Source organism: Choristoneura fumiferana, chromosome 21 (assembly GCF_025370935.1).
Source record: "Choristoneura fumiferana chromosome 21, NRCan_CFum_1, whole genome shotgun sequence".
Taxonomy (NCBI): domain Eukaryota; kingdom Metazoa; phylum Arthropoda; class Insecta; order Lepidoptera; family Tortricidae; genus Choristoneura; species Choristoneura fumiferana.
Window position 1 is genome coordinate 748,565 of NC_133492.1, and position 12,683 is coordinate 761,247.

A 12,683-nucleotide genomic window follows, 5' to 3' on the forward strand; every position below is an offset into this window, starting at 1 on the left:
TGGGCCAATCACAATCAAGATCGTAACTTTAAACAGACCTCTGGATACCAACATCATTTACCGGTATTTCACGTGTCGAGAAACTCCTCGAAGGGGTACCATTATGATCGGTTTTGCGCTATATTTGGCTGCTGGTGCGGTTTGAGCCCAAATAAAATTGGTAAAATTGTTTTCATCACACTTGCTCGTAAAGTGTGTCGTAACATGCAGGCTACCTTGGCTGCAACCCCCCCAAATAAAACCCTCGACCTTTATGTGCTTGTCATGAATTTATGTGATAGTCAGCGGTATCGACAATTTTTAAAAAATATTAGTTTTTCCTTTTTACAAATATACAATAAAATTTTACTCGCAAATGTGATGAAAATATTGTATGTCGCACGGGCGGTACTAGAATTACGAACATCGACTCATTAAATCCTCTCGTTCGTTCTTCTAATAGAGTCTCGTTCGTAATTCCTTGTTTACCGCCCTTAAGACACAATGTCTATTGTCAGGCGAGGGCGTGCAGCAGGGCATGCTCAAGATGCTGGAGGGGGCGGTGGTGTCGGTGCCGGAGCGGAACTCGCGCAAGCTGCGGGGGGACGCCGTCCAGGTCGACACCACCAACATACTGTTCGTGGCCAGCGGCGCCTACAACGGGCTGGACAGGCAAGTGACGACTGACAACATGTTCACGGAACGTGCACACCGCGACAGATACGCAGAGTCCATCATCATGATAACCGTTAACACGTCCACAAACTTAACTGCCCCTATTCTTAATTACTAGCTGTTGCCCGCGACTCTGTCCGCGTGGTAACGTTTATCGCTCTCCCGTGGAAATGCCCGGGATAAAACTCCTGTCCCCGGGACTCAAACTATCTGTATACCGAATTTCATGTAAGTCGGTTTAGCGGTTTAGACGTGATTGAGTAACAAAACATCTTCACCAACTTTCACATTTATAATATTAGTAGGATTACTTGTAGTAAGGTTGAGTTTCCATTGGTGATGTGCAGTGGGCGGACGACGGATGCAATTTACGTCAAAATCATGTCGAACAACATAAGTAATATGGATATGACTACAGTTTGATTAATTCGAGTTAACACTTGACAGATGGGCGTGCCTTCCATCAATTTTGAACTTTGACGTCATAAAAATAAAGTCATTTTTAATATACCGCTACCCACGTTTACAGATTATGTAAAAACTATTTTATTTGTATGACGTCAAAGTTGAAAATTGACTAAAGGCACGCCCATCTGTCAAGTGTTAACTCCAAGTAATCGTACTGTACAATTGATTTAGAAAAGAGAACATATATGTTATAATTTTATTGTTTTAGTTAATCGTTTTGTCTATATTATATTAGTAGTCTTTTATAGTTCACTATCCACTTATGTAGGGGAAAATTACCTCTTTACATTTACAGATGAGAGTGTAAGTGGTACGTATTTGTAAAGTGATACTTCACCATTTTTAGGAAGATTATATCACTCAAATTTCTATACTTACATTTTTACACAAAAATATTAATCGTAATTTAATAAAAGTCTTATCCATCTATGCTTTCGTCACTATATTGCATCCATCGTCCGCCCTTTAGTGATGTGCGAGGATGTGTTTTTCATGAACCAATAGAAACGCATCATTTACCTATCCTCGCTCAGCACAGCTCTAATGGAAACAGCTGAGCGAAGGAGTTAAATGAAGCGATTCTTTTCCTATTGGCTAATGAAAAATGAGTTCCTTGCAAATTTCTGGTGGAGCAGCCTGATGCACTATTTCGCGGGGGAGCAAATAAAATTTATCAAATACATACACATACCTACATATAATCACGCCTCTTTCCCAAGGGGGTAGGCCGAGACTACATCCTTCCACTGGCTACGAACCTGGCATACAACTCTCGCTTCCTCTACATTCATCAATCTTTTCATCCATGCACGTCGCTTATGCTAGAGTACTCTTGACTCAATCAATCAAAATCAATCATTGTCAATGAGGGCTATCGCGAATGAATTCGCCGCTAGAGGCGCTAGTGTAGCGTGAGGTCTCCGAAATGTCAAATCTCATAGTTTTTGGGTGAGCTACGCGGGTTTATTTATAATTAGAATAATTTTGTGAATATTTTGCATTACCTGAAATTAATTATGGCAATTATGCGTTACGGGGCAATGAATGTCTGTGTTTTGAGACAGTTTTGTCTTTTGGCAACTTTTGTCCTCCCTTTTTTTCCGAACAAAACGGGACTACGCAGCATTGTGGTTGCTCGATATTTTTATGGTACGGTTTTAAGGTGTATTAAATATGATTTTAATCTGAACTTTGTTTTCACGCCCGCAATAACAGACTTTGAAAGCCATACTTAAAAACCTCACGCAACACTGGCGCCATCTAGAAAGACAAAAAACAGCCCTCATTATATTATTATTTGACCGTGTAACAGCAATGTTGGTGCTTGTAATAATGTGTTATTGCTGTGCAGGCTGGTGCAGCGGCGTAATAACGAGAAATATCTTGGCTTCGGCGCGTGGGACGCGCGCTCCGGCCGCCGCGCCGCTCTACAGGTAACCACTTACAATTCATTCTCAAGCACACAATCTACTATTTAGTTGTCTCACCGCCGACGATGACCGAGAAGCGATTAGAGCAAGTGTCTCAGTTTTATAACTAGACGACCAGATGGCCTAGTTAGACGACCAGATGGCCTAGTAGACGACCAGATGGCCTAGTAGACGACCAGATGGCCTAGTGGTTAGAGAACCTGACTACGAAGCTTGAGGTCCCGGGTTCGATTCCCGCGTCGGGGCAGATATTTGTATGAAAAATACGAATGTTTGTTCTCGGGTCTTGGGTGTTTAATATGTATTTAAGTATGTATCTATCTATATAATTATATTTATCCGTTGCTTAGTACCCATAACACAAGCTTTGCTAAGCTTACTTTGGGACTAGGTCAATTGGTGTGAATTGTCCCGTAATATTTATTATTATTTATTAGACATTGTATGTATGGGATAACTCGACTAGCTTTTGCCCGCGACGTCGTCCGCGTGGGATTCGGTTATAACGCGCTGTTCCCTCGGGTACACTGCATTTTTTCGCGATAAAAAGTAGCCTATGTCACACTCTGGCCCATAAAGTATCCCTATGCCGTCGCTCCTTTTCCACGTGAAAGACGGAGAAACATACAAACACAATTTCACATTTATAATACTAAGTATGGATTTACAACTGTAAGAAAAATCGTGCAAGTAGGTACGTGGGTGGGTTACACTGCCGCGCTGAATTGAGCACTTCAAACTCGTTCCCTTTGCGACCTCGCAATGTAATACAAGTTGCACCATTTTTCTTGCAAGTCCAAACTGGGATTAAAGTTCGCACACTATACTCGCAGGGGACCTGTAATGCTCGACCCTCTACTGCTCAGCCATCACTGTACGACCTGATAATACGAACTCGTTTTAGATTAGAATTATCAAGTCGTACAATATTAGGTCGTGGATTATTAATGTGTCCAAATTTTTGCTCGGCCTGTTTATTGTACGTCGTTATAATCGGAATCCAATCGAATCGAATGACCATAGATTTGTGTTAGGTTGTGCTAGGTCCAATTGTGACCACAATACGAGAGCCGAGCGAGCGTAGCGAGCGTGCCTCGGCGGCGGCCGGCGAAGCGCCAGGACCAAATTAAGTTATTAAGTATTCGTGCGAATCGATTGCTTGCTGTCAAAAGTGTGCTCCGATTATTAGGTCGTACAAAATCAGGTTGTCCCATAGCACCTTGAACATTATCGGTACAGGTTGATAAAGCTCGACCCGTGTTCCAAGTGACATGTGATTGAATTATCAGGTCGTACCAAATCGGTCGAGCATTGTCACAACTACACCCTATTCGTACTAATGTTATTTGTTGTCCAGGCGGCGGCGGCGGACGCGTCGCCGCTAGACTCCGCGGCGCTCGAGAACGAAGAGCGCGACGCGTGGCTCCGCAAAGTGCAGGCGAGGGACCTCATCGACTTCGGAATGATCCCGGTAAGGACGTAGCTGTGGCTAGGATGTAGGGACCTCCACTGTTGGTCATAGGCCTCTCCCGTAGACCGCCGGTTGCTTCGGTTGGAAGCGGCTTGTATTCACCGTGAACCCGCGGATTTAACCTGCACACACACAGGCACTGTCACTTTCCCATGTCATAACTGATTATACTGTTGCCTGTGTGTGTGTATGTGTCTCTGGCACCATAACTCTTAAACGGATGGACCGATTTGAATGCGGATTTTTTTTATTTGAAAGCAGGTTTTCTAGCGATGGTTCTTTCTTAGACATGTTTTATCAAAATCGGTTCAGCCGTTTTTGAAATATTGAATTTTTGAAGTGACAAAGTCAGGTGTTTGCCAACTTTTTGTTGGTACCATTCCCAAGCGGTGCACGACAACTGTGTCATCGCTTGCCGTTTCGTAAGAGTAATCACAAATGAAAGTACGGTTCTCTGCCTTTTCCTTCACGGTTCCCAACTGTTTCATTACCATCACGATTTTCTATGAAACCATGGTTTTTTTCGGAACTTACATAAAAGCTTACCTAACCAAATAGTGTTTCAAATTTCACTGAGTTTTTTTTTTATTTCGGAGAAAATTGAAAGTTGGGAAATGAAACAGTTGGCAAATAATAATTTTGCGAAAACGTAGAACCCTTGAAAGTACAGATGTAGTTAATAATCCTTTCTCATCGTATTTACATCGTGCTACTTCTGTCAGCTAAAGTACCCATATAAACAGCGTAGAGCACAGTCACATCGAGATATCACGTAAAACATTTAGACACCATATGGGACTCGCTTTGCTATGCTGCTACGCCACTCACTCCTATACTAAACTAAGAGCATTTCCATTGAAGCCAGGAGTAATCACATTAGTTCAAAATCGTAATGTTTTTCTACGGCACCCCGTATTACCCGCTCAAAATAGGAACAATAGAAAGATCAGTGAGAACAGTAAAGATTCCGTGATGACATATCTATGTGAACTCTTTATTGTACAAAAGAAAGGAAACAAAAATACAGTTGACAAAACTTTGAGATGGTTGTACAAAGGCGAGCTTGTCTTTTTAAGGGGTCTCTACCAGTCCACCTTTGAGTGTGTTTGACGTTTGTGTTGTGTATTGCAGGAGTTCGTTGGTCGCTTCCCGGTGCTGGTGCCGTTCCACTCTCTCAACCAGGACCTGCTTGTGCGGATACTCACCGAGCCCAAGAACGCTATGGTATGTTTGATAAACTCTTTGAGCTGGTTCCAGCTCCCAAGTTCCATCACAACAAGGTTGAATCAATCAATCACAATTACGTTGAATGCTCGTTCATTGTACAAAAGCAATATTTCTTGCCCCATCATCATCATCATCATGTCAGCCGAAAGACGTCCACTGCTGGACACATGCCTCCCCCAAGGCTCCACTCAGACCGGTCTTGTGCTTTCCGCATCCACCGCGATCCCGCGATCTTAACCAGGTCGTCGCTCCATCTTGTTGGAGGCCTACCGACAGCTCGTCTCCCGGTTTCTTGCCCCGTACGTGAACAATGTTGATGTCAATTCAAAAGTAATGTCACTTGTGACTGTGTGAGTGCTTTTTTTGTACAGAGGTCTTACATAATACTTCCTACAACATGATTATATAGCCGCGTATCCACCAGAGACAGCCTCGGGCCGAGGCCGCACTAGTGGAGACGCTGCCTCGACCTGAAGCGCGTCGCGACACGAGGCAAATTCGTCGCCGCTATCCGAGCCATATTTTGTCGGTTTTATTGCCGTGCTCGCTCGAAGGAGCCTCAGTCGTAGCCGTGCATTTGATAGAGCCGGGCGTGCCTGGCTCGCACGTTGCGGATCAAGATGAGGCCTGTTGCCTCGGCTTGATCAGCAACGTGCCTCGGGCCTATGCCTCAGAGCGAGCAGCCTCAAACTGCTGTTCTGAGGCAGCTCGGCTTAAGGCTGCTTTAATGTATACGCGGCTTAACTTATTGAATCAACCTATATTAAATAACTAGTCGTTATCCGCACCATCCGAGTAGAATTCGGTTATCGCTATCACGCGGAAACTATGCAACTTGACGGGATAAAAACTATCTCATGTCCTTCCCTGAGACTCAAACTAGCTGCATACCGAATTTCATCTAAATCGGTTCAGCGGTTTAGACGCGATGAAGTAACAAACAAACAGACAGGCTTACAAACTTTCGCATTTGTAATAGTTTTGTGATTCACACACATAGATGTTCAGTCAAAGTCAAAGTCAAAATATCTTTATTCAATTTAGGCTATAACAAGCACTTATGAATGTCAAAAAAAATCTACCACCGGTTCGGAAAAACCTCTGCTGAGAAGAATCCGGCAAGAAACTCAACGAGGTATATATGTTTTTTTTTAAAACAGATTTACAGTATTATTAAATGATATGTATACATCACAAGTATTTAACACAACTTTATTTTTAACACAGTAGGTTCGCTATTTGAAGGGATCGCTAATGCGGATCGGAATTATTTCCAAATATCCCTGTCCATGATATAATCATTAACTTTATAAGTCAGTCGAGACAATCAGTCTTTCTATTCATTCGTGTCAACTGTACTGCTACTGGTGTATTACGACGTGAGTGCCTTTAAAAGGCGAATATGCCGTTTTGTATGGTTAATGTGTATGGCAATTATTGCAGGTGTCCCAATACAAGTTGCTGTTCGCTATGGACAAGTGCGAGCTGTCGTTTAGCGACGAGGCGCTGCGAGCTGTCGCCGCGTTGGCCATGGAGCGGAAGACCGGCGCCCGCGGCCTTAGGGCTATCATGGTGAGTCAACATCATCCCACTGCAGAACACAGGCCTCCTCTCAGGATGTGATGGCTTGGGCCGTAGTTCCCACGCGGGCCCACCGTGGACTGGGAACACCGTGTCTTCCTTCACTGTAAAGCTCGTGGTAATTTTCAAATGTAATTTCGCACATGAATTTCGAAAAGTTCAGAGGTGCGAGCTGGGGTTTCAACCCACGAACCTCTGCTTGTGAGGGCGCCTTATAGGTTAAATCACTAGGCCACCACAGTCAAAGTCAAAGTCAAAGTCAAAATATCTTTATTCAATCTAGGCTACAACAAGCACTTATGAATGTCAAAAAAAATCCACCACCGGTTCGGAAAAACCCCTGCTGAGAAGAATCCGGCAAGAAACTCAACGAGGTATATATATTTTTTTTAAAACAGATTTACAGTATTATTAAATGACATGTATACATCACAAGTATTTAACACAACTTTATTTAACACAGCTTATCATTATGGCGAGTGCTTGTGTAAAACTCGGAGTATACACCGTATTATTTTTGATTTCCGTTAAGGCACTTGTCCCACCGCCGACGATGAGCGAGAAGCGATTAGAGCTAGTAGGATCTAGAAACGAGTGGGCGAGCAGCGAGAAGCGAGTGTAGTTTTGTCGCTAGGCTGTAAGCGAGTGTTTGAGTGTGACGGGCGATTACTCACACGCTACTCGCTCGAGCGCGGCGGGCGCCAAGCTAACATTGCTGAGCTAGTTTTATAGCTCATGTCGCTGCAACAAAAGAGTGAAGAGAGAGTTCTCGCCGGCAGTGTGAACAGCCAGCGATCAACTATTAATATATTATGTGTTTCTTTTACTCACACAGGATCTATATCTTTTGTTCTTTTTTTTGAGCGAGAAAACATTCGATAGCCAATCGCTTCCTCGCCGGCAGTGAGACAACTGCCTAACTTTGAGATAACTTTCGACAGGTCAAATGAAGTTATTTTCTCCAAGTCACTATAGTGGCCTGGTTACTGTTTAAAAGATGATCAAGAATTAAGATAATTCAATATGCGCAGTGAAACAGTGTATTTTTTTTATTTACGAGGTTTTTTTAATGTCTAACTAAACACATTTTTAGCAAAAAAAAGGTTAAATAAAAAAGTGAGTTTGTTTTATATCTCTCTTATGTATCACGTCAATCTCACTCGTCATGTTTGTAAATTTTATTATTGACGGTTACAATCACTCACAGTTATTGTACAATATGTTAAAAAATTCCTGTACTAAGTATACTGTAACCCCATTAGGGCTACTGATTACTTACCCCCTTATTCATAAACGACAATCAAACCTATTTTAGTTAAAATGCCGCTAAAATTCGTTTGTCCTTATCTGTCACGTCGACATTTGTATTTGTTAGAAAGAGACAAAGCATTTGTTAGTTAACATAGGCTTGTTAAGTTTTATGAATAAGGGGGTTAGACGTTACAAGTTAAAAATATATATATATTGTGTGGAGATAGTCTTGTGACTCAATTTCCATACAAAACTTTTTTAAGAATTACAATGTTTTTTCACTTTTATCGTATTAGTAATCAATAGTCCTAATATGGGTGTATGTATAAAAAAAAAGTTATTGCAACAGCACTTCCTGCCGAATCGTGCACCCACGCGACTTAGCGGAGGCCTAAAGGTAGACTTCCGGGTAGAGCGGCTCCGGCGTCACTAACGCAGCGATAGAGCGATAGTATTATGCAGTACGGAAACGTATGAACTAACGTTCGAACGCAGCGTCACTGTCGCCGCGACAGTGGCGCCGCGTCAGTGTCGCCGAGCGACAGCGGCCGTGCCATGTTTGCGCTAGCACTGCCGCGCAATCGCTGGGATCGCAAGTGGTTTTGAGGTTATTTTGCATGGAATTTTGCAGGTGGTAGGACCTTGTGCAAGGTCGGCCCGGATTGCTACCACCATCTTGCTCGCTAATCCTGCCGTGAAGCAGCAGTGCTTGCACTGTTGTGTTGCTACCACCACCTTGCTCGCTAATCCTGCCGTGAAGCAGCAGTGCTTGCACTGTTGTGTTTCGGCGTGGAGAGTAAGACAGCCGGTGAAATTACTGGCACTTGAGGTATCCCATCTTTGGCCTCTAGGTTGGCAACGCATCTGCAATACCACCAGGGGCGTGTTGCAGATGTTTATAGGTGGTGGTGATCTCTTTACATCAGGAGACCCACTTGCTCGTTTGCCATCCAGTCAAATAAAAATAAATAAATAACAACAAACTGGCACCGGAGTCGCGCTGCTCGGAAGCCAATCTGCGTCAGAACCGCTGCGACCATGACGCAGCGGCTCCGACGCTGCGGCCGTTGCGATAGAGCCGCTGTAGTCGGAAGTCTACCTTAAAGGTGTCTGACCTTCCCGCATTAACCCCCCCAGGAGAACCTACTACTGGAGGTGATGTTCGAGATCCCCGGCTCGGACATCGGCGCCGTGCACATCGACGAGGGCTGCGTCGTGCGCAGTGAGCCGCCGCGCCGCTCCAGACGCGCGCCCGCGAGGCCCGCCCGCGACGCCTGGCCAGAGGTATGCTCACACTTACAACTAACAATACTGTCGTCTACTACTAGAGTTGCGCCGCTCGGTCTTTAAAGGGAGCGCTCCGATCTCGGTCAATCGGTCAAATGAACTAGTTCGGTCTTTTAGTTCCTTTAGCTCCGAGCGGCTCCGACCGAAACAGGGAAAGGGAAGGGAGCGAGTTTAGAAGAATCGGTCATTAACTGAAGTGGGAGCTAAAGATCGGAATGTTAAAAAATAAGTAAAAATATTACGTTGTAATCAGATAAAAAAAAAAAATTTGTAGTGTTTAGTTTCGTTTAACCGGGTTTCTAAGCATGGTTCTTTGGTATCATCAAACAAGCGGACAATGTACAATGTAAAATAAATGCGTCTCTTTCGCACTTGAGCAGGATACGCTTAGAAATAATACTATTTGTCTCGTTCACATCGACCGAGCACCGCGCCATGCCGTCCGCTCCGCTCTTTACCTATTCGTTTCCTCGCTCACTCGCTCACTCCCAGCTCCCGCTCCGTTTTAGCTCCGGAGCCAAAGGAGCGCGGACCGAGACCGATTAAGATCGTTTACGAGGAACTAGTTATTTTCGGTCCGCGATGGGAATTCATTCTTTTTAGTTCTTAGTTCAGGACCGACTCAAGCCTATCGTCTACGTACAATGCAGTACCCGCCCATAAAGATTGCACATCGCTCTTTGGAAAGAGATGCGGCTAATTTCGGTGTCGTAGAGTTGTCAGTCGTTGTACAGGTGCAATAGAGTACGGACGCATTAATCCATATAATGCCCAGTGACTCGTTTTAGAACCGTGCAAAAAACCCGCGAATTTGTAAACGAAAACGCTTATCTGTCACGTCTAGCGAATGAAAGATATTGGAGACTAAAAATAGTTCTGGGCATATACGGGTTAAGATGACAATAAAGAGTTGTTGAAACCCCCCAAAACTTTAAATTGTACGATGGCATCTTTAGGAAAAAGAGGGAATTATCCTTTTTCTAGTAGTTGCAACTACTCTCTACTATAGATATCCGAAGTTTACATGTCATTAATTTGATGTAAACTAATTAAGTCCATAAAGATGCAGTATTTATTTGATATAAAAGTCACTTAATAAATGCGATGATTGATGGACGGTCGTCAGTGTTCGGAAATCGTCGTGAACAGCCAATTATCTTTTTCCGAAGACCGATGTATAATCTTTATCGCCGGGTACTGTACTTAACGCGCATGGGACGCCTGACCTGAGGTACGCTATGCAACGACAATGTCGTCTACATACAACGCGCGGGGAACGCCTAGCCTGAGGTACGCTGTACAACAATACTGTCGTCTACGTATACTTAACGCGCGAGGGACGCCTGTCCCGAAATACGCTATGCACCGACAATGTCGTCTACATAACTATATCGCGCGAGCGACGCTAAGCCCGAGTTACACTATACAACGACCCTGTCGTCTACGAGGCAAAGGACGGAAGATTATTTATTATTATCTTATAAAATTAACTCGTAATGTAAAGCTACCCTTTTTTTTCCTCGTTTCACAAGTCGTCTGTTTCGAAAATAAAAATGTTTTTAATTATTTTTTAAGGGATTCGAATACGGATTGATGCTCAGCATATTAGGATTTGTGTGCTGAATGCGATCTTTATAACTCTTCTAGTAAATTTGTAACCATCGCATCAAGAATACTAAAGCAAGGTACCACCATTAAAATTATATAGAAAAAAAAAACCGGCTAAGTGCGTTTTGGTCTCACGCACGACGCGAGACACTTCGTGTGTGAGTCCAAGTCAAGTCACGGTTCTTTTAGGAAAATTTACTCTCAAATCTTATAGTTAAGTCGCGGATCTTATAGTAAAATTTAATCACGTTTCTTTTAGTAGATTTCACTGGCGTATCGTTGAGTAAAAATTACTCATAGATCTTTCGTCAGTATTTATGTGAATTTAAATATTTTTAACTGGTTAGCTGTATACTGTGTTCCTTGAATGTCTATAATTATAATATTACCAACTGTATCTATAAATAGTCATGAAGATTAGCCAAGAATATTCATGACGTAATAAATATATATTTAGATATTTATTAGAATTTTCTTTTAATTGCAGTCAGAGATAGCAAGCAACTGCTTTTGGTCACAAACCCAGAATGGATGTACATTTTAAGAACAATTGGTAAACCGATTTTCCCATTTAAATTGTACAATTGAACTTAGTAGTGTAGTGAGGAGCAATAATAACTGAAAATTGACCATGCAATATTATATGGAAATTATCCGTTATTTTTGTTCTTCTGTGTAATAAAATAACAGAAGGTTAGTTAGCTATCTTGTATTGTATGTAAATATCTATAATATTTAGACAGTGACCTTTATTTTAGTTATTTTAGAGCAGTATCCTAAAGTTTTAGTTAATTTAGTGTCTGTGTATAAGTCAATACGTGTTATCCGGTATAACGAAGTAGGAACAAAAATACATTGGCATACCAGTGGCGTTCGTGAAGGAAAATATGATTTACTGTCATTCGATGCAATAGGAAAATCGTCCACTTGAATTGACCATTTTGAATTTGGACCATAATTAATATCATAATCAAAATACAACAAACGGGACTTATGACGCTAAAACACACGAGTAATATTTACCTCGACGTTTCAACCACATTACAGTGGCCGTGGTCACGAGTAGACTGAAGTGTAGGGTGTCAAGTCTGCCTAGCAGCGCGAGTCCTTCGAACTACCCGCACTTGATCACAAATAGTACCGGCACTCGTATCACGAACTACCCGCACTTGGTCATTTTTATTTGTCACTCCATCACACCGACACACAACAGTAACAACGTCCGATCGTCCCTCCGAACATTCATCCCGACACCGACACTTATTTATAACAGGATTCCACGAAGACGAAAGCTTATATCCGTCGTCCCGGTTGAAAGTTTTGTGCTTTTTTATTTCAACCGCTTCACGTACCATTCTTGAGTAGGATTGATGTTCCTTGGAGAGGATTTTGGGATTGTGAAGCTCAATCCAGTGGTTTGGTCCTGACTCCAATAAATGTTCGGCTATGGCTGAAATAGGGCTATTTTGCAATGAACTCGCAACGGATTGAAGATGTCTAGGATGGTGGTGAGACGATGCGTTCAGATACCTATCTGTATGCGTCGGCTTCCTGTAGACGGTATGTGTCAAAGAACCATCCGCTCTCGCCATTTCACATCAAGAAAAACTAATGAATGTCCCTCTTCCAAGTCTTAAGTAAAACGAATATTTGTATGAATGCAATTGAGATATGCCAGAAACTGTTCCACTTCAGGTTTCCCACCT

The 12,683-nt window shown here is 42.8% G+C and overlaps 1 protein-coding gene across 1 annotated transcript in view; it reads left to right on the forward strand.

Annotated features, from left to right (window-relative positions):
• ClpX (Caseinolytic protease chaperone subunit) overlaps positions 1-12,683 on the forward strand; it is a 60,190-nt gene that overhangs the window by 37,368 nt on the left and 10,139 nt on the right. Inside the window, exons 8-13 of the mRNA XM_074104396.1 lie at positions 498-651; positions 2,474-2,555; positions 3,910-4,023; positions 5,155-5,247; positions 6,694-6,822; positions 9,220-9,366. Coding sequence (XP_073960497.1) covers positions 498-651; positions 2,474-2,555; positions 3,910-4,023; positions 5,155-5,247; positions 6,694-6,822; positions 9,220-9,366 — 719 coding nt within the window. The remainder of the gene's footprint in view (positions 1-497; positions 652-2,473; positions 2,556-3,909; positions 4,024-5,154; positions 5,248-6,693; positions 6,823-9,219; positions 9,367-12,683) is intronic.